The sequence below is a fragment of the Diceros bicornis genome, chromosome 3, assembly GCF_020826845.1.
Source record: "Diceros bicornis minor isolate mBicDic1 chromosome 3, mDicBic1.mat.cur, whole genome shotgun sequence".
In the NCBI taxonomy this organism is placed as follows: Eukaryota; Metazoa; Chordata; class Mammalia; order Perissodactyla; family Rhinocerotidae; genus Diceros; species Diceros bicornis.
In genome coordinates, this window is record NC_080742.1 from 49,056,975 (window position 1) to 49,083,729 (window position 26,755).

General features: G+C 37.3%; 1 protein-coding gene across 1 annotated transcript in view; it reads left to right on the forward strand.

Moving 5' to 3' along the window:
• STK31 (serine/threonine kinase 31) overlaps positions 1 to 26,755 on the forward strand; it is a 118,162-nt gene that overhangs the window by 62,900 nt on the left and 28,507 nt on the right. Inside the window, exon 22 of the mRNA XM_058527276.1 lies at positions 1,620 to 1,742. Within this exon, the coding sequence (XP_058383259.1) occupies positions 1,620 to 1,742 (123 nt within the window). The remainder of the gene's footprint in view (positions 1 to 1,619; positions 1,743 to 26,755) is intronic.

The window sequence follows — 26,755 nt, forward strand, 5'->3', positions numbered from 1 at the left end:
TCTTAGGGATCCTGGTTAGTTTCCTTTTGAGCATGCCATTTGTACAACTATAGATATCATGACTATTTCAAGACTTATTCTTCCTCTTTTATACTAATTTGTCAGCTGTTATTATCCCCCAAAACATTGTTTTAATCTTCATTTAAAATTATTTACGTTGCGGGGCGGGCCCGGTGGCACAGTGGTTAAGCGTGCGCGCTCTGCTTCGGAGGCCCGGAGTTTGCAGGTTTGGATCCCGGGCATGCACAGAAACATTGCCTGTGAAGCCATGCTGTGGCAGCGTCCCATATAAAGTAGAGGAAGGTGGGCACGGATGTTAGCCCAGGGCCAATAATCTTCCTCAGCAAAAAAGAGGAGGATTGGCATTGGATGTTAGCTCAGGGCTAATCTTCCTCACAAAAAAAAAAAAGAAAAAAAAAGATTATTTACTCTGAAACATTGGTTAAACTTACCTTTTGCTCCATTTTTCATGTGACTTTCAGATTAAATTATTAGCTTGGAAGACAAATTTGAGAAGTAGTCTTTAGTCAAGACCATTGCTTTTCAGACTTTATACTGCACATGATTCACCTGGGGATCTTATTAAAATGCAAATTTTTATTCAGCGTTTCTGGGATGGAGCTTCTGCATTTCTAACAAGCTCCCAGGTAATGCTGTAGCTACTGGTCTTTGGACCACACTCTGAGAAGCAAGGATAAAGATAGTAGGAGGAGAAGAGATAATTAACACTTACTGATATGTGCTAGGAAATTATTGTGCTAATTACCTTTATCTTTACAATAACTCTGTACGTAGATATTATTTCCGTTTTACAAATTAATTAATTTAGGCTCAAAGAAGTTAAAGCCCAAGGTCACATAGCAAATAAGTGGGAGAGTGGGAATTGTAGCCAAGGTCTGTCTGAATCCCGGGTTCGTGTTCTTGTCACTGATCATCTTTTGACACATAGAAATGTGTGCTTAAAATACGGTCAGTAAGGAAAGAAGGTACTTTGTAGACTTTCAGTTTTTTAAAAAGTTGTTTAGGGAGTTGGCGTAGGGATATAGTGGTTAAGTTCACACGCTCCACTTCAGCAGCCCCACGGTTCTCGGGTTTGGATCCTGGGCACGGACCTAAACACTGCCCATCAAGCTATGCTGTGGTGGGTTCCTACATACAAAATAGAGGAAGATTGGCACAGATGGTAGCTCAGCGATAGTCTTCCTCAAGCAAAAAAGAGGAAGATTGGTAACAGATGTTAGCTCAGCGCCAGTCTTCTTCACCACAAAAAAAAAAGTTATTTAGAATTTTGAGAATTGGAAAATAGCACTGCCTCTTGCCGTTATGAAATTTATTTAAAGAAAAAAATTGTACCAAATGTTTAAAGAATCAGTGGTTTTTAGCTTTGAATCTGCTTGAGTCTACAATGTGAAATGTAACCAAAGTGTCACTGTTAATTTTATGAGACTGATTTTAAGAGCAATTTATAATAACAGAAATTAGGTAAAATTATTTGGAAGCAAGAGAGAGTGAAATATTTCAAATGAATTTGTTTTTTGTGTTGATTAAATGCAGAGTACTTCACAGAAGGCCGCGTCGACTGTGTTGCCACTAAAATATTTAACCTATTGTTTTTGTAGAGTCAGCGAGCCTCAGTGAACATGATGGTAGGTGACTTGAGTTTGATGTCACCTGAATTGAAAATGGGAAAACCTGCTTCACCAAGTTCTGACTTGTATGCTTATGGCTGCCTTTTATTGTGGGTAAGTTATTTTTTTATTGAAACACGTCAGTCATTATAGATATATTACAGTATATAAGTGATGATTTTATAGTGGTTTTCCTCAACATATTACTCTGGATGAAAAGCAGTGGTAGATTTTTAGTAGAAAATTGGTTCCCCCCCCCCTCTTTTTTAAGTGTTATCATAAACTGTTGATATACTTATCACCTGTTACACACTTTCTACAAATTGGCGTGATATATATTTTACATATTATGCTGTTGTCTTAGTTTTATTAAAGTCAAGATTAACAGTGAAGATGATTTTGTCGTATATTAATCTGGAAGTATTTCATGCATGTGTCGAAAATAAATGTTAAATGAGCCTTGAGTAAGTGTTCCTGCTTTCAGTGTAAACCAAATAGGTATTTCTTATCCCTGGTTTAAACTCGTTCTTCCTGTGAATTATGAGGGATTAAGTATGAACAAGGAAAGGATATCTGTTCTTACTTCTGCTTAACTTTGTGCTGGAGGTTCTAGCCAAGGGGTTAGCAAAATTCTCTATAAAAGGCTAGATGGTAAATATTTTAGGCTTTGGGGGCCATATGGTCTCTGCTGCTGTAGCGTGAAAGCAGCCATAGACAATATCAAAATGAATGGGTGGCTGTCTTCCAATAAACCTTTATTTATGGACATTGAAATTTGAATTTCATGTAATTTTCGTGTATTATGAAATAATATTGATACAAAATAGTTTTCTTTTGAACATTTAAAAATGTGAAAACCACTCTTGGCTTGCAGGCTGTACAAAAATAAGCAGTGGGATGGAATTGGCATGCAGGCCATAGTTTGGTGATCCCAGTTCTAGCCAGTGTAATAAGGCAACAAAAAGAAATAAAAGGCATACAGTTTGAAAATAAAGAAGTAAAGCTGTGGGGGCTGGCCCCATGTCTTAGTGGTTAAGTGCGCGTGCTCCGCTACTGGCGGCCCAGCTTCGGATCCTGGGTGTGCGCTGACACACTGCTTGTCTGGCCATGCTGAGTCGGCGTCCCACATACAGCAACTAGAAGAATGTGCAACTGTGACATACAACTATCTACTGGGCCTTTGGGGGAGCAAAAGGCAAAAAAATGAGCAGGATTGGCAATAGATGTTAGCTTAGGGCTGGTCTTCCTCGGCAAAAAGAGGAGGATTAGCATGGATGTTAGCTCAGGGCTGATCTTCCTTACCAAAAAAGAAAAAAAAAGTAAAGCTGTCTTTATTTGCAGGTGATGTGATTAATTATGTAGAAAATCTTTAGGAATGTACATAAGAGCTAGAACTAACAAGTAAGTTTAGCAAGGTTGCAGGATACAAAATCAGCATAATAATTAATTTTCTATATACTAGCAACAAACAATAGGAAATTGAAATAAAAAATTATGAAAATATCAAAAATGCGGAATTTTTGGGGCCGGCCTGGTGGCACAAGCCGTTAAGTGCGTGCGCTCTGCTGTGGTGGCCCGGGGTTCGCTGGTTCGAATCCCGGGCACGCACTGACGCACCACTTGTCGAGCTATGCTGTGGCGGCGTCCCATATAAAGTGGAGGAAGATGGGCATGGATGTTAGCCCAGGGCCAGTCTTCCTCAGCAAAAAAAGGAGGATTGGCAGATGTTAGCTCAGGGCCAATCCTCCTCACAAAAAAAAAAAAAGGAATTAAAAGGGATAAATTTAACAAAAGATGTGCAACACCTATACACTGATACCTACAAAATATTGTTGAGAGAAATTAAAGAGGTCATAAGTAAATGGAGAGGTGCACCATGTTCATGGACTGGAATACTCAGTGTTGTGTGGGTATGAGTTCTTCTCCAGTGGGTCTATAGATGCAATACATTTTCAACAAAAATGCTTCTAGGCTTTTTTTTTTTTTTTTGCAATAATTCACAATCAGATTCTGTAGTTTATGTGAAAATACATAGGGTCTGGGATAGCTAAATAATTTTGAAAAAGAATAAAATTGGAGGACTTAAACTACCTAATTTTTAAATTTAATAAAATTGCAGTTAATCAAGACAGTGTGATGTTGGTGTAAGGTTAGATAATACAGGTCAATGGAACAGAATAGAGACAATAGAAGTAGACCAATTCATTTATGGTCAACTGCTGTTTTTTTTTTTTGGTGAGAAAGGTGGTCCCTGAGCTAAGCTCTGTTGCCAGTCTTCCTTTATTTTATATATGGGACACCGCCACAGCTTGGCTTGATGAGTGGTGTGTAAGTCCATGCTCGAGATCTGAACCCACGAACCCTGGGCCACTGAAGCGGAGCGTGCGAACTTAACCACTATGCCACCGGGCCGGCCCCCCCGTGTGGTCAACTGCGTTTTGACAGAAGTGCCGAGGCAATTCTGTGAGGGAAAAGATAGTCTTCAACAAATGATACTATAACAGTTGGATGCCTATATGTTGATTTATTCCTTGCACAATGTATAAAAATTAAATGTGTATTAGATGTAAATGTAAAACCTAAGTTTCTGAAACTCTAGAATAAAACACTGGAGAAAATCTTATTGACTTTGAGTTGGGTAAAGATTTCCTGTAATAGAACACAGAAAGCATCAAGTATAAAAGAAGAAATCAATAAATTTGGATTTCATCAAAATTTAAAACTTTGCTTTTCAAAAGACATACTTATGAAAATGAAAGTCACCCGCAGATTCGGAGAAAATATTTGCAAAACATATATCCACAAAAGATTTATATCCAGATCTCAGAGAACTCTTACAACTCAATATGAAGAAGACAACCCAATTAAAGAAATGGGTGAATATTTAAATAGGCAGTTGACCAAATTAGATGGCCAGATGGCAAATAAGCATGTGAAAAGATGCTCTCAACATCGTTAGTCACTAGGGAAATGCAAATTTAAAACCAGAACGAGATACTACTACACACCCACTATAATGTCAAAAAGTAAAAAGACTGACCATACCAAGTATTGGCTAAGATGTATAGCAACTAGAACTCTGATATATTGCTGAAGGGAGTGTAAATGGAGCCGCCACTTTGGAAAACAGTTTGGCAATTTGTTAAAAGGTTAAACATATACCTATCATATGACCCAGCCATTTTATTCCTAGGTGTTTAGCCAAGAGAAACGAAAGCATCTGTTCACAAAAAGACTTATACACAGATATTCAAAGATATTTTATTTGTAATAGCCAAAAACTAGGAACAACCCAAATGTCCATCAATAGCTGAATGGATAAACAGCCTGCTGTATATCCACTGGAATACTACCCAGCAATAAAAAGGAATTAACTATTAATACACATGATAATAGGAAGGAATCTTAAAATAATTCTGCCAAGTGAAAGAAGCCAGAGGAAACAAAGAGTACATACTTTATGGTTCTATTTATGTGAAATTCTAAAAAAATGCAAACTCATCTTTAATGACAGAAAGGAGATCATCAATGCTCTGGGGTTTCAGAGTAGGAGGGAAGGGAGGGATGTATTACAAAGGGGCATGAGCAAATATTTTGACGTGATCACTATGTTCATTAGTTTGATTGTGGTGATGATTTTATAGGTGTATACATATATCAAAACTAATCATGCTACATATTTTAAATATATGTAGTTTATTGTACATCAGTTGTACCTCAATAAAGCTGTTAGAAAAAAAAGTATACCTACCCAAGTGGTAATCAATGGGAACCCCACCCCCTAATGAATTATTCACAAGTTTTAGCCTTATGCTGGCATGTGTATTTAAAGTTGTTTGGTTTTATAGAACCATCATAGCTATAGAAATGATTTAATTGGCATCATTTTCATTATTGCGTCAGTTATCTATTCTTTATCAGGGAGATGAAAGTAAACGTCCCAGATACTCTGATGATCCTCAGAACTATCATAAAATATCATTTAAGTATGGGAATAGTCTTATTCCACCTATTTCCTTTCTTCATCAAATCGTAGTAAGGAGCTCTATGAGTAAATATACTATTGTTATGCTGAATTCCTGCTCTTCTTGAATGTTGATTAAGGTCTTTTTAAAATTTAATTTTTAATTTAACATGTAGTGCAGTTTACTGTTTTTTGGTATACAGTCCTATGAATTTTAACATATGTATAGATTAGTATAATTATCACCACAATTAGGATACAGCATAGTTCCATAACTCAAAAAAAAATCCTGTGTGCTTTCACTTTGTAGACACATCCTCCCCCTAATGCTTAACCCTTGGCAACTGCTGATCTTTTCTCTATCACTATAGTTTTGTCTTTTCAAGAATGTCATGTAAATGGTATACATATGTAACCTTTTTTTTTTTTTTTGCTGAGGAAGATTAGCCTTGAGTTAACATCCATGCCAGTCTTCCTCTACTTTATATATGGGTTGCCGCCACAGCGTGGCTGACAAGTGGTTTAGGTATGAACCTATGAACCTGGGCTGCTGAAGTGGAACGTGTCAGAGTTAACCACTATGCCATGGGGCCGGCCCCCATATGTAACCTTTTGAGACCATCTTTTTCTCTCAGCATAGTGCCTTTGAGATTCATCCAAGTCAATTAATATATTAAAGTTCATTCCTTTTTGTTGCTGAGCAGTATTCTGCTGTATAGATGTACCAAGTTTATCTTTTTACCTGTTGAAGGACATCTGGGTTGTATCCAGATTTTGTCTACTACAAATAAAGCTGCTATGAACATTTGTTTGTAGATTTGTGTGTGAATATATGTTTTTATTTCTCTAGAATAAATACCCAGATTATAATTGTATAGTGTAACTTTATAAAGAACTGCCAAACTGTTTTTCATAGTGGCTGTTCCCACCAGCAATGTATGAGAGTTTTAGATGCTCTGCATTGTTGTTAAGACCTCATATTGCCATTGTTTTCTATTTTAGCCATTCTCTTAGTTCTGTAGTAGTGTTTCATTGTGATTAATTTAAATTTCTCTAATGGATAATGACGTTGAGTATCTTTTTATTTGTTTATTACTTGCCGTCCATATATCTTCTTTGGTGAAGTGTCTGTTCAAGTCTTGTGCACATTTTTAAATTTGATTTCTTACTATAGTGTTGAAAATATTTAAAAATATACTCTAGATACAGATCCCTTGTCTGATGTCATTTGCAAATATTTTTCCTCGTCTGTAGGTTGTCTTTACATTCTCCTAAAAGTGTCTTTTGCAGAGTAAAAGGTTTTAATTTTGGTGAAATTCAGTTTATTTATTTATTTTTTTATGGATCATGCTTTTGGTATTGTATCTAAGAAGTCTTTGCCTAACCCTAGGTCCTGAAGATTTTCTCTTATATTTTCTTCTGAAAGCTTTATAGTTAGGTGCTTTACGTTTCGACTAGGATCTATTTTTATGTAGTTTTCGTGTAAGGAGTGAGGTTTATGTTGAGTTCCATGTTTTCTGCATATGGACGTCCAATTAATTGTTCCAACACCATTTGTTAAAAAGACTGTATTCTCTACTGAATTTCCTTTGCACCTTTGTAAAAAATGAGTTGGTCATATTTGTGTGAGTCTGTTTCTGGACTTTTTATTCTGTTCCATTGTTCTATGTATCTATCAGTTTACCAATACCACACTGTCTTGATTACTGTATCTTTATAGTAGGTCTTAAAATTGAGCAGTATGATTGGTATGATTCTTCTTTTTCAAATTGTTTTAGCTATTCGAGTATCTTGGCTTTTCCGTATACATTTTAGAAATAGCTTGTCTATATATATAAAAAAACGCTGCTGTGATTTTGATTGAAACTGCATTAATCTGTAGATCTATTTGTGGAGAATTGACATCTTTACTATGTTGAGTCTTTTTAATCCGTGAACTCCATTTATTTAGGTCTTCTTTGATTTCTTTTATCAGCATTTTGTTACTTTGAGCTTACAGATCCTATGTATCTGTTGTTAAATACTTTATACCTACTTTATACCTAAGTATTTTAGTTGTTCAAGTTCTAAAAACAATTATTTTATTGATAAGAAAGTTAGTTTAGTCCAAAAGGTTATGTAAACTTTGATCTTTCTCCTCAAAGAATTAGGCAAGTTACAACAAAAACACATAGTATAAAATATATAAAATGGCAAAAAGTCAAGACCCCAAGGGCTATGCTTGAAAAGGCAGTATTCAGAGTTAAACTGGAACCATTATCAGAGGATCTTATTTCCAGGGCTCTGAATGGATTTCTGTCACTTTATGGCTTTTAAAAGTTTTAGAATTATCAGAAATAAGAATAACAGCTTATTTGGTATTAAAACTCTAGAATACGAATATCGTAAGATATTTTGATTTTAGATCATTTTTGTTGTGAGACTCAGATTAAATGATAGAAATATTCTGAAGACTGCCTTCAACTACAGAAAATTCTGGTGTTGAGGTGTTGGTGATCCTTCCACCTCCAGCAATAAACTGTATCTTTTTTTGTGTGTGTGAGGAAGATTAGCCCTGAGCTAACATCCGTTGCCAGTCCTCCTCTTTTTGCTGAGGAAGACTGGCCCTGGGCTAACATCCGTGCCTATCTTCCTCTATTTTATATGGGACCTGGCCAGAGCATGGCTTGATAAGCAGTGCGTCAATCCATGCCCGGGATCTGCATCTGAGAACCCTGGGCCACTGAAGTGGAGTGTGTGAACTTAACTGCTACGCCACTAGGCCGGCCCCAATAAACCATATCTTTTAATTGGTACATTTGGAAGGTAATTTTATGTCAAAGGCATTTGTTTTAAGATTCTTTAGTTTTTTTTAAGGTTATAATGAAATTCTTAAAGGCTTTTCTAGAAGCCATTGTTTTAAAATTAGAGCAGTTCTGATGTTACATTGAAAAAAATTGTGTTTGTGTGTGGGTGCTGCTGTGAGGAAACTGAATAATTTTAAAATAGAAGTAAATGGCTCCTTTATTTTATTCAAATAACACTTTTTCAGCATGGCCTTCTCCAAAATGCAACCCTTTCTCTGCTTTAATTTTCTCTTAACATACTATACATTTATTTTATTCATCTTTAGTATTGTCTGCTTCTGCCAATAGAATGTAAGCTCCTTGGGGGCAGTCTCTCTGTCTTATTTGCTACAGTATCCTCAATGCCTAGAACTGAGCCTGGTGCAGAGTAGGCACTCAAATATTAATTGAGTGAATGCATGCTTTTATGGTATCAGAATGAACATTTAAATTTTAGCCACAATTATGTGCTGAAGTCTTTAGGCTTTTTTTTTTTTCTTTTCAATAAAGAGTGCCATATTTCCCTGGTGAGTTCATCTACTGATCTCTCATTGATGGCCCCTTGTACATTTCTCTGGAACGCTGCTTGAAGGTTTTTCTTTTTATTCCAGCTCTTAATATATATATTTCTAAGAGATGTTAGTGGTCACATTGATCACCCATTGAACAACCTAACATTGCATTTTCTGGACCTCCTTAACAACTTGAGACCTATACCTTCAGGCAATTTCACTTACCTTCTAAAACCAGGATTTCATGATTCCCTGTAATTTTTATTTTACAAAAGAAATAGAATCCAATCCAGTGTATTTTTATCTGGACAGAACTTCCTGTTTTCTTGTTTTACTATAACTTCTCTTAAATCTCCAATATATTTTGTCCACTGTCTCCCTTTTTGCCCCAGTCTATCGGCAACCTCCTAGCTTCTCTTCCTTCCTTACTCAGTCTTGTACCCTAACATAGAACATCCAGACTACCCTGTATTCCCTTTTACTCTTATTCTTCTTTTTAACCTCTTGAGGCAAACCTCAATTCTAGATATGTTTTATGACCTGCTTTATATGCATTTAAAAAATTTTTTCCCCCATTTTCTTTTTTTTAAGGTTTTATTTCTATGTGTAAATAACTTTTATAAATGACATATATAGTTGATTTTTCTCAAAAGTGTGACCAAACATTATATTTATTAATTTAAGGACATTATTATGTCTTTTTATAACATGGTGATAACATCTCTACTGCCTTCCTCTGTGTAGGAAATCCATGTATGGACTTGCTTTGAGACCCAATCAAGAACCACAGACTCATCATTCCTTTCTTATTGGATCCAAGTGCAGAGAACTTGGAGGAGTTCAGCTTTGAAAGTGTGTTATTTTTTTTCTTTTTGTGAGGAAGATCAGCCCTGAGCTAACATCTGCCAATCCTCCTCTTTTTTTGCTGAGGAAGACTGGCCCTGGGCTAACATCCATGCCCATCTTCCTCTGCTTTATATGGGATGCCACCACAGCATGGCCTGACAAGCGGTGCATCAGTGTGCGCCCGGGATCCGAACTGGCAAACCCCGGGCCGCTGCAGCGGAACGTGCGTACTTAACCACTTGCACCACTGGGCTGGCCCCTGAAAGTGTGTTATTTTTTTTTTAATAGATGCTGGATCCCCAGCATTCTTTTTTTTTTTAAGATTTTTATTTTTTTATTTTTTTGTGAGGAAGATCAGCCCTGAGCTAACATCTGCCAATCCTCCTCTTTTTGCTGAGGAAGACTGACCCTGGGCTAACATCCATGCCCATCTTCCTCCTTTCTGTGTGGGATGCTGCCACAGCATGGGTTGCCAAGCAGTGTGACGGTGCGCGCCCAGGATCCGAACCGGCGAACCCCGGGCCGCTGCAGCAGAGTGCGCGCACTTAACTGTTTGCGCCACCCGGCCGGCCCGGAAAGTGTGTTATCTTTGAGGATAGTTGATTATATTTACCCATATTTTTACTCTTTTCATTGTTCTTTTTTCATTTTATCATTTCCTTTCTGTTTTAAGAACTTTCTTTAGCCATTCTTTTAAGATAAGTCTGTTGGTGACAAATTCTTAGTTTCCATTCATCTGAGAGCATCTTGATTTCACCTTCATTTTCAAAGGATATATTTGCTAGATATAGAATTCTTGGTTTACAGTTATTTTTCTTTCAGCACTAGAAATATGTTGTGCCACTTGTTTGGACCTTCCTGGTTTCTATGAGAAATCCACTGTCATTTGAATCGTTTGAATCATAGTAGTCACCCCTTATCCACAGAGGATATGTTCCAAGACTCCTAGTGGATACCTGAAACCACAGATGGTACCAAACCCTATATATACTATGTTTTTTCCTATACATACATACTTACAGTTTATAAATTAGGCATAGTAAGAGATTAACAACACTAACTAATAATAAAATAGAACAATCATAACAATATACTGTAGTAAAAGTTATGTGAATGTGGTCTCTCACTCTCAAAATATGTTATTGTACCGTTCTCATCCTTCTTCTCGTGGTGATGTGAGATGATAAAGTGCCTACATGATGAGATGAAGTGAGGTGAATGATGTAGGCATTGGTAGGCATTGTGATGTAGTGTCAGGCTACTATTGACCTTCTGACGATGTCAGAAGGAAGATCATCTACTTCTGGACCACAGTTGACTGTGGGTAACTAAAACTGTGGAAAATGAAACCCTGGATAAGAGAGGCTGGCTACTGTTTTCCTCTACAGGTAGTGTGATGTTTCTCTCTAGCTGTTTTCAAGATTTTTCTTTGTCTTTAGTTTTCTGAAGTTTGATTATGATGTGTCTTTGCACAGATTTCTTTGGGTTTACTCTCTTCAGGGTTTACTCAGCTTCTTCAATTTGTAGGTATGTATGTTTCACCAAATGGGTGAAATTTGGTTCAGCAGTTATTTTTTCAAATATTTTGTTAGCCCTATACTCTTTCTCCTTTTTTTCCTGGGACTCTGATAATACAAATTTGGGCTCTTTTGTTATTGTCACATGGGTTCCTGGGTTCAAGTTGGGTATTTTCTATCTTCAGTTTCATTGGTGCTTTCCTGTGTCATATTCATTCTGCCATTGAGCCAATCCAATGAGTTTTTTTAATTTCTGTTATTTTTCAGTTTTAAAATTTCCATTTGGTTTTCTCTGTGTCTTCTGTCTTCTTTTTCTTTGCTGAGGCTTTCTGTTTTTTGTTCGTTTCATGTGTGTTTATAATTTATCTCTAAGCATTGTTATGATGGCTCCTTTAAAATCCTTGTGAGATAATTTCTACATCTGTGTCTTCTGATTGTCTCGTTCTCATTCAAGTTGAGATTTTCTTGGTTCATAGTTTGACATGTGACTTTCTGCTGTACCCTGAACATTTTGGGTATTACGTTCTGAGACTCTACATGTAATTTAATCTTCATTTTTTGTGGACAGTCACCATGTTTAGGTTTAGTGTAAAGTTTCAGATGGGGTTAGATGTTCAGCTCTCCACTGGTCTCTCCTGACATCACCCCAGCAAAAACAGAATGCTGACTTGTACTGCCTTGCCTCTTCTCGTTGCTGGTGAGTAGGGGTGGAAATTCATCTCTCCAATGAGTACTGTTAACAATGGGGAGCAGCAGGAGCAAAGTGTTGAACTATTACTGCTTCACCATCACCTTATTCCACCTCCTTGTGCCTTGTTGCTACCTGGTAAGGGTAGAAGTTCCATTCCTCACTCAGTCCTGCTAACACTTAGGGAGTGGAGAAGGAAAAACAGAATGCTGACTTGTACTGCCTCCCACCACTTTATTCCACTTTGTTGCCACTGGGTGCAAGTGGAAGTTAGCCCCCATGGTCCCACAGGCAGTATCCCATTTGGTAGAGTACCAGCCTGGTACCACCTTGCACTGCTTTGTTTTGCCTTTTTGTTGATGGGTGGGGTGGAAGTCCAGCTCCCTGCTCAGCCCCACTGACACTATGGGTGGAATGGGGGCAATTTTTCTTTGGTATTTGACCGAATAGGGGATATTACCAAAAAGGTTTTGTGTTCTGCTAGACCACCATGTTCTCAGTCCTTTGGCTAAGAGGGAGCAGAACTTTCTTGGGGCTTTTTTGGTCTGTGGCTCTTGACGTTTTTGGGTTGCAGGCTTCTCTGACACCCCATCTGGGATATAGGAGAGTCAAAAAGAAAATGTAGGGAATTCAGCATTGTGTCATTTCTCAAGTCTCAAGGTTCCTAGCCACTTCACCTTCTTCTTTCTAATTTTCAGAGTCTTTTGTTTGTTTTTTTGTTTTATTATGTCCAGATTTTGTAAGAAGGAAGACTGGTGTGGACTAGGATTGACTACTCCATTTCGGCTGGAACCCCTTGAATGCTTTTATACCTTGGGAGCTGAAGGCTTTTGCAGAATGTCACCACCACATCAGTCTCATTTCTGTTGGGTCTTTAGTGCTTTCTTTTAGTCCTTTTACTTACCCATGGTCAGCTCGTTCTCATATTCCGCTCAACAATTACTTTAAACCTTTTACTGCTTTCCTCAAGCCCCTGCCTATATCCTATCACCATTCTTTTCAATAGATTTTTCCTCTTATTTTCTTGAAAAAACTGAGATCATATCTGCTTTCCATAAAATTTCAGTGCTTCTATTTACAAACTAGTCATCTTTTTACCCAGTCTTCTGTCTTCTACCTATCTCAGAGAATTAAAGTGTTCCTTCCTTCCCCAGTGCAAGCCATCTACATGTGGCCCTGACCCCATTCTCTCTTCTATTCTACTACCTCACTTTTACAAAACATTCTTCTATCTTGATTCTATCTTTGGTATATTTCTTTTTATTCTGCACCTTTCTTCACCCTAAAAGTCTGGTTAATTCTGGTGTATCGAAAAACCAAACCAAAACAAAAAAATCCACAGTAGTTCCTTTAGTCATTGTTTTCTATGACACAACACCTTCTAAGCTCTTTTCCCTTTGTGATTGGGCATTTCTTTTAGTCCTCTGTACTATATATCCATTCAGTGTTAGTGTCCCTGAGGATTTTGCCCACATCCTACTAAAGTTTTCACTGTACAGCCTTTTCTTGGGTGTTCTTATTTACTATCATAGTTTCTAGTACCACCTATTTGTTGGCGGCTCCCACATTTATGACAGTAACCCATTTCTCTTGCCAGAGTTGCTGCCTTGTATATGCATACCTTCCTGCTGGCTAACTTTACCTTAATTTATTAGATACCTTGTCTTGTTCCAGAAAGGATATAAGGCAATTCATAGGGGTACTTTAAAACAGAGCAAGACATGATAAATTGACAATATATGAAAAGAAAGAAAAGGTGGGGACATAAAGTAGAACCATGAGTGAGAGTACTATAAAATGCATGCCACAAAAACCTGTTTAGAGCTGCTAACACACAACGTGTGTGTTGCCATTCCTTCTTATAGCAGACACTGCAAAATGATCGTGGTAAGGTTTATTGAGCTCAGGTATGACCTCAAAACAGCACCCATACTGATTGATCAGAGTTGGTATGTAAAAACAAGCCTATTTCCCATCTCTGATGAATATATTTTCTGTGAATGAGCCACTGGGGTAGCTCTAATATTTCTTCCAGCCATTATAAGAAAGGAAATCGAATCTGTTATAGAAACCATTATCCCTGAGATAAAAGCAGGCCAATTAGGACAAACACAGCTATTGCCTTAATTGTTGTTGTGGAACGTTTTACACCAAAACAAATGATAAAACCACTTATACTTTTTAACCAGATTCAAGTATTGTCAACATTTAATTACAGCTATTCTTGGTAATAAGATTAGGGGCCCTTGTAAAGATAGCATTCACAGGAGAATTTGGAGGATGGCGGCGTAGGAGCATCCTGAACTCCCCTCTTTCCATGGAAACAACAAACCCACAACTACCTGTGGAACAATTTCCTCTAAGAGAGATCTGTAAACTGGATAAAAAGAACCTTTACAACAAGGGACAACACACATAGCGGTGGAAGAGGCAGAGATACAGCCCTGCTAGGAAAAAACCACACCCTAGCCATGGCGCTTCATGATTGGGAGCAATCTCAAAGATACGGAGCTTTTCCTGGAGGAGTGGGGGATTCGAGCTCCACATTAGGCACCTTAGCCCTTAGATCCAGCACAAGAGAGATCTCATAATACCTGACTTTGAAAACTAACAGGGAATATGCCCCGTAAAACTACATAACTTAAGGGAAAAGAAAATTTGCTCTTAAAGGGCCTATGCATAGACTCACTCAACCTGGAAACCAGCACAAAAACACCCGATAGGAAAGTGCGTAGTCCATTGGTAAAAGCCACTCATTCACTAAGCTCAGAGCACATCCTGGAAAGGCAGGAGGCAGATGGGCCCACCCCTAGGGACTGAGACACTGGTGGCAGCCATTCTTCTGACCTAGTTCAGCTGTTCTGCCATGGATGCTGGCAGGTACCACTGGAATGCTTCCTCTAGCTTGTTAGTGCAGGAGTCTTCCCTGCCCACTAGAGCACCTGAAGCAATTGAGCACAGCCAGGCAACAGGCAGCCTGCCCCAAGGACCAACTCTGCCCACCAGTGAGCCACAGCAGACTTGTGCTGCTGGGCCTCAGAATCAGCCACACAGGGGATCTGTCCCCACCTACCAGTGCCTGAAAGGGTTGGTGTGCCTGGGGCCTGCTCAGCTCATTGGTGCTCTTGAGGCAGCTATGCACCTCAGGGCTGCATAGCCAGTTCTTGCCCAAGGCCTACCCCGCCCAAAAGCAAGCTGCCAACAGCCGCACGCTGTGAAGCTAGCCTCACAGGAAGTCTGCTGTGCCCACTACTGCATCCCATGCAGCCAGCCACACTGGGGGTCTACAGCAATTGTGTGCCCCCAGGCGCAGCAACCAGCTGCACTGGGGGCCTGACTCACCAGCAAAACTGAGTAGTTGTGATATCAGACCTTGCAGTCAGCCGTGCTGGGGCCTTGCACTGCCTAATAACATGCCCATACCAGCCACACATGGCTGGGCCTCACTGCCAGCCAGCCTGGGGGCCAGCCCAGCCTACCTGTGCACTTGTAGCAATAGCAATCTCACCACAACAGAGGGGCACATGCAGCCCATACAGGGAATGCCCCTGGAGCATTTGGCATGGGTGACGAGAGGGGAGCACATGCTGGGCCCCATAAGACGTTTACATAAGGCCACATTTCCAAGATTGGGAGATGTAGCCGATCTATCTAATACGTAGAAATAAGCACAGAGAAGTAGGCAAACGTGAGGAGACAAAGGAATATGTTCCAAGTAAAAGAACAGGACAAACTCTCAGAAAAAGAACCAGATGAAACAGATAATCCACCTGATAAAGAGTAGAAACTGGTCATAAGGATGCTCACTGAACTGGGGAGGAGAAGAGATGAACACAGAACTTCAAAAAAGAAAGTATAAAAAAGAACCAGTAAGAGCTGAAGAATACAATAATGGAAATGAAAAATTCACTAGAGGGAATCAACAGCGGGGTAGATGACACAGAAGAATGGGTTAATGATCTAGACGAAAGAGTAGGGGAAATCACCCAAGCTGAACAGAGAAAAGAATTAAAAAGAAAGAGGACAGTCTCAGATATCTCTAGGACAACATCAAGTGTACAAATATTTGCATTGTATGTGTCCCAGAAGGAAAGGAGAAAGACAAAGGGGCATAGAACTTATTTGAAGAAACAACAGCTGAAAATTTCCCTAACCTGGGGAAGGAAATGGATATCCATGTACAGGAAGCACAGAGAGAACCAAACAAGATGAATCCAAAGAGGCCCACACCAAGACACATTTTAACTAAAATGTCAGGAATTAAAGATAGAGAGGGCCGGCCCCGTGGCTTAGCGGTTAAGTGTGTGCACTCCGCTGCTGGCGGCTCGGGTTTGGATCCCGGGCGTGCACTGACGCACCGCTTGTCGGGCCATGCTGAGACCGCGTCCCACATACAGCAACTAGAAGGAGGTGCAACTATGACGTACAACTGTCCACTGGGGCTTTGGGGAAAAAAAAAATAAATAAAATTATAAAAAAAAAAAAAAAAGAATCCTAAGAGCAGCAAGAGAAAAGCAACAAGTTACATAAAAAGGAAACCCCATAAGCTATCAGCTGACTTTTCAGCAGAAACCTTACAGGCCAGAAGGGAGTGGCATGATATATTCAAACTGCTGAAAGGAAAAAACCTACAACCTACCCGGCAAGGTTATCATTCAGAATGGAAGGAGAGGTAAAGAATTTTCCAGACAAGCAAAAACTAAATGAGTTAACCACCACTAAACTGGCCTTACAAGAAATGTTAAAGGGACTTATTTAAGTGGACAAGAAAAGGCCACAAATAGGAATAAGATAATTATCAAAGAAAAAAATACCACTGGTAAAGGCAAATGCATAGTAAAGGTAGTGGATGAACTATCTATAAAGCTAGTATGAAGGTCAAAAGGCAAAAGTACTAGTCATCTATATCTATGATAAGAGGTTAAAGGATACACAAAAATGAAAGAGATAAAATATGATGTCAAAAATATGAAACTAGGTGGAGAGAGTAAAAGTGAAGGGCTTTTAGTAAAAGGTCAAATGTAAGAGACCATCAACTTAATATAGATTGCAAACCAAAAACCTGTAATAAATACGTGAAAAATAGAGAAAAAGGAATCCAAACATAACACTAAAGAAAGCCATCACAAGGGACGAGAGCAAGAGAAGAAAGGAACAAAAAAGAGCTACAAAACATCCAGAAAAAAAGTAACAAGATGGCAATAAGTACATACTTATCAATAGTTAATGTAAATGTAAATGGACTAAATGCTCCAATCAAAAGATGTAGTGTGGCTGAGTGGATCAAAAAGCAAGACCCATATATATGCTGTATACAAGAGAGAAACTTAAGACCTCAAGACACCCACAAACTGTAAGTGGAGATGCAAAAAGACATTCCATGCAAATGGAAATGGAAAGAAAGCAGGGGTAGCAATACTTACATGAGACAAAATAGACTTTAAAAATTGTATTTTTTTGTTTATTACAAAAATTGTAACGAGACAAAGAAGGGCATTACGTAATGATAAAGGGAACAGTCCAACAAGAGGACATAACCCTTGCAAATATCTATGTGCCCAACATAGGAGCACCTAAATACATAAAACAAATATTAAAAAGACATAAAAGGAGAAATTGCAGTAACAATAATAGCAGGGGACTTGAACACTCCACTTACATCAATGGAGAGATCATCCAGACACAAGATCGATAAGGAAACATTGGCCTTAAATGACACCTTAGACTAGATGGACTTAATAGATATGTACAGGACATTCTATCCCAAAACTGCAGAATATGCATTCTTTTCAAATGCATAGGAAACATTCTCCAGGATAGATCATATATTAGGCCACAAAACAAGTCTCAGTATATTTAAGAAGATTGAAATAATGTGAAGCATTTTGTCTGACCACAACAGTATGAAACTAGAAATCAACCACAAGAAGAAAACTGGAAAAGTCACAAATATGTGGAGATTAAACAACATGCTACTAAACAACTATTGGGTCAATGAAAAAAATCAAAGGAGAAATCAGAAAACACCTAGAGACAAATGAAAATACAGCATATCCAAATCTATGGTATACAATAAAAGTGGTACTAATAGGGCAGTTTATAGCAATACAGGCCTACCTCAAGAAACCAGAAAAGTCTCAATATAATATTACAACTAGAAGTACTAGAAAAAGAACAATTGAAGCTCAAAATTAGTAGAAGGAGGGAAATAATAAGAGTGAAAATAAATGAAATAGAGACTAAAAAGATAATAGAAAGGATCAATGAAACAAGAGCTGGTTTTTTGAAAAGGTAAACAAAATTGGCAAAGCTTTAGCTAGATTCACCAAGAGAAAAAGAGAGAAGACTCAAATAAAAATTCAGAAACGAAAGAGAAGAAATTACAGTGGATACCACAGAAATACAAAGAATTATAAGAGAATACTATGAAAATGTATTATGCCAACAAACTGGAGTAATAGAGAAGAAATGGATAAATTCTTAGAATTATACAACCTCCAAAACTGGATCAAGAAGAAATAGAGCATCTCAATAGACCCATCAGTAGTAAAGACATTGAAACAATAATCAAAAACCTCAAAACACGCAAGCCTAGGACCTGATGGCTTGCCCAGTGAATTCTACCAAACATTCAAAGAAGATTTAGTACCTGTCTTTCTGAAACTCTTCCAGAAAATTGAAGAGGAGGGGATGCTTTCTAACTCATTCTGTGAGGCCAGGCCAACATTATCCTGATACCAAAACCAGAAAAGAACAATACGAAAAGATTACAGGCCAATATCACTGATGAACATAGATGGAAAATTTTCAACAAAATATTAGCAAATCAAATACAACAATACATTAAGAGGATCACACACCATGATCAAGTGGGATTTATTCCAGGGATGCAAGGATACTTCAACATCTGCAAATCAGTCAGTGTGAGATGCCACATTAACAGTGAAGAATAAAATCACATGATCATCTCAATAGATGCAGAGAAAGCATTCAACAAGATACAGCATCCATTTATGATAAAAAATCTCTCAATAAAATGGATATAGAAGGAAAGTGCTTCAACATAATAAAGACCATATGTGACAAACTCTTAACATCATACTGAATGGTGAAAAACTGAAAGCTATCCCTTAAGAACGGGAACAAGACAAGGATGCCCACTTTCACCGCTCTTATTTAACATAGTATTGGAAGTCCTAGCCAGAACAATTAGGCAAGAAAAAGAAAGAAAAGGAATACAAATTGGAAAGGAAGAAGTAAAACTGTCACTATTTGCAGATGATATGGTCTTAAATATAGAAAACCATGAAGAATCCACCAAAAAACTATTAGAAATAATAAAAACAGTGAAGTTTTGGGGTACAAAATCAACGTACAGAAGTCAGTTGTGTTTCTTTACACTGGCAACAAGTTAGCAGAAAGAGAAATAAAGAATACAATCCCATTTACAGTCATAACAAAAAGAATAGAATACCTAGGAATAAATTTAACCAAGGAAGTGAACGACCTATACACTGAAAACCATGAAACATTGTTGAAAGCTAAGACACAAAGAAATGGAAAGATATTCCGTGCTCATGGGCTGGAATAATTAACGTAGTTTAAATGTTCTTAATTCCTAAAGCAATCTACAGATTCAGTGCAATCCGTATCACAGTTCCAACAACATGTTTCATGGAAGTAGAACAAAGAATTCTAAAATTTATGTGGAATAAGAAAAGACCCCAAATAGCCAAAGCAATGCTGAGAAAAAAGAACAAAGCTGGAGGTATCACACTCCCTGATTTCAAAATATACTACAGAGCTGTAGTAACTAAAACAGCATAGTATTGGCAGAAAAACAGACACACAAATCAATGGAACAGAATTGAGAGCCTAGAAATAAACCCACACATCTATGGACAGCTAATTTTTGACACAATAGCCAAGAACATACGATGGAGGAAAGAAAGTATCTTCGATAAATGGTGTTGGGAAAACTAGACAGCCACATGCAAAAGAATGAAAGTAGACTGGTATCTTACCCCATAATACACAAAAATTAACTCAAAATGGATTAAAGACTTGAATGTAAGACCTGAAGCCATAAAACTCCTGGAAGAAAACATAGGCAGTACACTCTTTGACATTGATCTTAGCAGTATCTTTTTGAATATCATGTCTTCTCAGGCAAGGGAAACAAAAGAAAAAACAAGCAAATGGGACTACATTAAACTAAAAAACTTCTGTGTGACAAAGGAAACCATCAACAAAACAAAAAGACAATCTAACAATTGGGAGGAAATATTCACAAATCATATCTCCAATAAGGGGTTAATTTACAAAATATATAAAAACGCATACAATTCAAAACAAAAAATGAACAAGTCAATCAAAAAGTGGGCAGAGGATCTGAAGAGACATTTTTCCAAAGAAGACATACAGAGGGCCAACAGGCACACAAAAGATGTTCAACAGCAATAATTGTTAGGAAAATGCAAATCAAAACCACAATGATATATCATCTCATGCCCATCAGAATGGCTGTTATTAAAAAGACAAGGAATGACAAGTGTTGGAGAGGATGTGGAGAAAAGGGAACCCTTATATACTGCTGGTGGGAAAGTACAGTGATGTAGCCACTGTGGAAAACAGTCTGGAGATTCCTCAAAAATTTAGAAGTAGAGCTACCATATGATTTAGCTATTCTGCGTCTGGGTTTATCTAAAGAACTTGAAAACGCTAATTCGAAAAGGTATGCACCCCTATGTTCATTGTAGTGTTACTCATAATAGCCAACACTTGGAAACAACCTAAGTGCTCATCGGTGGATGAATGGATAAAGAAGATGTGGTGTATATACACACTGAAATACTCCTCAGCCATAAAATAAGATGAAATCATGCCATTTGTGACAACATGGATGGACCTTGAGGGTATTATGCTAAGCGAAATAAGTCAGACAGAGAATGCCAAATACTGTGTGATTTTACTCATGTGGAAGATAACAACAACAACAACAAACACAGACACAGAGAATAGATTGGTGCTTACCAGAGGGGAAGAGGAGAGGGGAGAGGGTGAAAAGAGTAAAAACGGCACATTTATACAGTGAGAGATGGCAACTAGACTTTTGGTGGTGAAACCCATGTACTACATACAGAAGTCCAAGTATGATGTTCATGTTATGTATGATATGATGTATCATGTTATGAATCAATATTACCTCGATAAAAAATAAAAAAAAAGATAGCATTCACATTGCTAACCATATGTCCAAGTTACCTGAAATTTAAAAAAAAAATAGATAACACTTATTGAATTCTTCCTAGGGATCAGTTACTTGGCAAATATGTAACCAGTTTAATTCTTACAGTATCCTTATAGGTGAGGAAACTGAGACAAAGAGAAATAAGGTGATTTGTTCAGGATCCCATGGCTGGTAAGAGGTAGAACCAGGGTTAAAACCTAGTTAGTCTGCCTCCAGAGCGCTCATTTTTTACCACTATACTATTTCTCCCAGCCTTCTCTAGTCTTTTCTGGTCACGTGAGCCAAGAACCTTATAGTCTTTGACTCTTCCATCTCCCTCATCCCTCCCTAGTTAATCACTAGTCTTGCCATTTTTACTATTTTATGAATTTTTAAATTTCTCTTCTCTCTCTTGAACTCTTGTACTAGTTCAGTATCTTATCTCTTACTGGCTTGTCAGTAGGAAGCTTATAGAACATAAGCTTAGAAGATAAGGCTTTGATGAAGGATAGACATAGTTTTGAGGACTCTATTAGTCAGGGTTCAATCAGGAAAATGGAAGCCACACTCTATGTATTGTACTTATCAAGGGTTTTAATATGGGAATTTAAAGCTTTCACATACATTGGAAGGTATGGGGTAACAAATATTAGGGAAACGGTTGTCTATTTCAGCCTGTAACACTTGAAGCAGATGGTTCTTAAGAGTTTGTCTGGATGCTGCTGGGAATCGCAAGAATTAGATTTACCCTACCTACCATTTCATTCTGTTCTTTGTTTTAATTGGTCTTTGAGACTTTCTCCTTGATCCATGAATTATTTAGACCTGTGATGTTTAATTTCCATGTGTTTAGAGATTTTCTTGTTGTAGTTCTGTATTGATTTCTAGTTTGATTGAACTATGGCCAGAGAACATATTCTGTATGATGTCGTCCTTGCACATTTGTTGAGGTTTGTTTTATTGCTAGCACATGGTCTATGTTGGTGAATGTTCCATGGGATCTTGAAAAAAATGTTTATTCTGCTGTTGTTGGGTGGAGTTTTCTATATATATAAGTTAGATCTTCTTGGTTAATTGTGTTCTTCATATCTTCTTTAACCCTACTGATTTTCTTTCTAGTAGTTTTATCAGTTGCTGAGAGAGGGCTAACTATAGAGATTCCTAACTATAATTGTAAATTTGTCTGTTTCTCTTTTCAGCTCTATTCTTTTTTGCTTATTGTGTCTTAAGGCCTTGTTTGGTGTGTACATATTGTCTTTCTGGTGTATTTGATCCTTTTATTATTATGTAATCTTCCTCTTTGTACTAATTTTCTTTGCTCTGACATGTACTTTCTCTGATATTAATACAGCCATTCCTGTGTTTTTAAAAAAAGCTTGAATGGTATGTTTTTTTTTACCATCCATTTACTTTAAAGCTATGTTGTTGAATTTGAAGTCTGTTTCTTATAAACGGCATATGGTTTCATTGTGTTTTTTCTTCACTCTGCTAATCTTTGCTTTTTAACTGGGGTATTTAGACCATTTACACTTAAGGTGTTTATTGATAGGTTTAAGTCTACCATTTTATTATTTGTTTCTTCTGTTTCTTGTTCATTTATTTCTCTTTTCTTGCCTTCCTTTGGGTTACTTGAACGTTTTTTGAGTCCATCTTGGTTTATTTATAGTGTATTTGAGTGTATTGCTTTCTGTAGTTTTTTTTCTTTTCTGTCATAAATGCTTTATGTGGTTTTTTAAAAAAATTTTTTGTTTATTGCAGTAACATTGGTTTATAACATTGTATAAATTTCAGGTGTGCATCATTATACTTCTAGTTCTGCATAGATTACATCATGTTCACCACCCAAAACCTAATTACAACCCAGCACCACACACGTGTGCAGAATTATCCCTTTTGCCCTCCTCCCTCCCCCCTTCCCCTCTGGTAACCACCAATCCAATCGCTGTCTCTATGTGTTTGTTTGTTGTTATCTACTACTACTTAATGAGGGAGATCTTACGGTATTTGACCTTCTCCCTCTGACTTATTTCACTTTGCATAACACCCTCAACATCCATCCATGTTGTCACAAATGGCTGGATTTCATCATTTCTTATGGCTGAGTAGTATTCCATTGTGTATATATACCACATCTTCTTTATCCATTCGTCCCTCGATGGGCACTTAGGTTGCTTCCAAGTCTTGGCTATCATGAATAACGCTGCAATGAACACAGGGGTGCATGTATCTTTATGCATTGGTGTTTCAAGTTCTTTGGATAAATACCCAGCTGTGGAATAGCTGAATGATGTGGTAGTTCTATCCTTGATTTTTTGAGGAATCTCCATACTGTTTTCCATAGTGGCTGCACCAGTTTGCACTCCCACCAGCAGTGTATGAGAGTTCCCTTCTCTCCGCATCCTCTCCAACATATGTTGTTTCCTGTCTTGTTAATTATAGCCATTCTGACGGGTGTAAGGTGATATCTCATTGTAGTTTTGATTTGCATTTCCCTGATAGTTAATGATTTTGAACATCTTTTCATGTATCTGTTGGCCATCTGTATATCTTCATTGGAGAAATGTCTGTTCAGGTCTTTTGCCCATTTTTTAATTGGGTTGTTAGTTTTTTTGTTGTTGAGATGCATGAGTTCTTTATATATTTAGGAGATTAAGCCCTTATCAGATGTATGGTTTGCAAATATCTTCTCCCAATTGTTAGGTTGTCTTTTCGTTTTGTTGATGGTTTCCTTTGCTGTGCAGAAGCTTTTTAGTTTGATGTAGTCCCATTTGTTTATTTTTTCTATTGTTTCTCTTGCCTGGTTAGACATGGTGCTTGAAAATATGTTGCTGAGACCGATGTCGAAGAGCGTACTGCCTATGTTTTCTTCTAGAAGTTTCATAGTTTCAGGTCTTACATTCAAGTCTTTAATCCATTCGGAGTTAATTTTTGTGTATGGTGTAAGGTGAAGGTCTACTTTCATTTTCTTGCATGTGGCTATCCAGTTTTCCCAACACCATTTGTTGAAGAGACTTTCTTTTCTCCATTGTATGTTCTTGGCTCCTTTGTCGAAGATTAGCTGTCCATAGATGTGTGGGTTTACTTCAGGGCTTTGGATTCTATTCCATTGATCTGTGTGTCTGTTTTTGTGCCAGTACCATGCTGTTTTGGTTACTATAGCTTTGTAGTATATTTTGAAATCAGGGAGTGTGATACCTCCAGCTTTGTTCTTTTTTCTCAGGATTCCTTTAGCTATTGGGGGTCTTTTGTTGTTCCATATAAATTTTAGGATTCTTTGTTCTATTTCTGTGAAAAATGTTGTTGGAACTTTGATAGAGATTGCATTGAATCTATAGATTGCTCTAGGAATTATGGACATATTAACTATGTTAATTGTCCCAATCCAAGAGCACGGAATATCTTTCCGTTTCTTTGTGTCTTCTTCAATTTCTTTCAGCAATGTTTTATAGTTTTCCGTGTACAGCTCTTTCATGTCTTTGGTTAAGTTTATTCCTAGGTATTTTATTCTTTTTGTTGCAATTGTAAATGGGATGGTATTCTTAATTTCTCTTTCTGCTACTTCGTTGTTAGTGTATAGAAGTGCAACTGATTTTTGTATGTTGATTTTGTATCCTGCAACTTTACCATATTCGTTTATTACTTCTAAAAGTTTTTTGGTGGATTCTTTAGGCTTTCCTTCTATACCCATTTTATTCAGAGTTTTTATCGTAAATGGATGCTGTATCTTGTCAAATGCTTTCTCTGCATCTATTGAGATGATCATGTGATTTTTATTCTTCATTTTATTAATGTGATTTATTACGTTTATTGATTTGCAGATGTTGAACCATCCGTGCACACCAGGAATAAATCCTACTTGATCATGGTGTTTAATCTTTTTAATGTATTGTTGTATGTGATTTGCTAGTATTTTGTTGAGAATTTTTGCATCGATGTTCATCAGTGATATTGGCCTGTAATTTTCTTTTTTTGTGTTGTCCTTGTCTGATTTTGGTATCAGGGTAATGTCAGCTTCGTAGAATGAGTTAGGGAGCTTTCTCCCTTCCTCAATTTTTTGGAAGAGTTTGAGAAGGATAGGTATTAAGTCTTCTTTTAATGTTTGGTAGAATTCACCAGGGAAGCCGTCTGGTCCTGGACTTTTATTTTTGGGGAGATTTTTGATTACTGTTTCGATCTCCTTATTGGTGATTGATCTGTTCAAATTCTCTACTTATTGATCCAGTTTTGGAAGGTTGTATGATTCTAAGAATTTATCCATTTCTTCCAGATTGTCGAATTTGTTGGCATATAGCTTTTCATAGTATTCTCTTATAGTCTTTTGTATTTCTGAGGTGTCTGTTGTAATTTCTCCTCTTTCATTTCTGATTTTACTTACTTGTGCCTTCTCTCTTTTTTTCTTGGTGAGTCGAGCTAAAGGTTTGTCAATTTTGTTGATCTTTTCAAAGAACCAGCTCTTGGTTTTATTAATTTTTTCTATTGCTTTTTTGGTCTCTGTTTCATTTATTTCTGCTCTGATTTTTATTATTTCCCCTCTTCTACTGATTTTGGGCTTGGTTTCTTCTTCTTTTTCCAGTTCCTTTAGGTGCATTGTTAGATTGTTTATTTGAGATTTTTCTTGTTTGTTGAGATAGGCGTGTATTGCTATAAACTTCCCTCTTAGAACTGCTTTTGCTGTATCCCATAAATTGTGGCATGTCGTATTTTCATTTTCATTCTTCTCCAGGTATTTTTTGATTTCTTCTTTGATTTCTTTGTTGACCCAGTCGTTGTTCAGTAGCATTTTGTTTAATCTGCACGTATTTGTGGCTTTTCCGATTTTCTTCCTATAGTTGATTTCCAGTTTCATACCGTTGTGGTCAGAAAAATGCTTGGTATTATTTTAATCTTCTTAAATTTATGGAGACTTGTTTTGTGGCCTAATATGTGATCAGTCCTGGAGAATGTTCCATGTGCATTTGAAAAGAACATGCATACTTTGGTTTTTGGATGGAATGCTCTGTATATATCTACTAGGTCCATCTGTTCTAGTGTATCATTTAAGGCCAGTGTTTCCTTATTTATCTTCTGTTTGGATGATCTATCCGTTGGTGTATGTGGAGTGTTAAAGTCTCCTACTATTATTGTGTTACTGGCTATTTCTGTTTTTATGTCTGTTAATAATTGCTTTATATATTTAGGTGCACCTACATTGAGTGCGTAGATATTTACAAGTGTTTTATCCTCTTGTTGGATTGTTCCCTTGATCATTATGTAATGCTCATCTTTGTCTCTTTTTACAGTTTTTGTTTTAAAGTCTATTTTGTCTGGTATGAGTACTGCTACCCCAGCTTTCTTTTCATTGCCATTTGCGTGGAGTATCTTTTTCCATCCCTTCACTTTCAGTTTGTGAGGGTCTTTAGGTCTGAAGTGTGTCTCTTGTATGCAGCATATATATGGGTCTTGTTTTTTGATCCAGTCAGCCACCGTATGCCTTTTAATTGGAGCATTTAGTCCATTGACGTTTAAAGTAACTATTGATAAGTATGTACTTACTGCCATTTATTAAT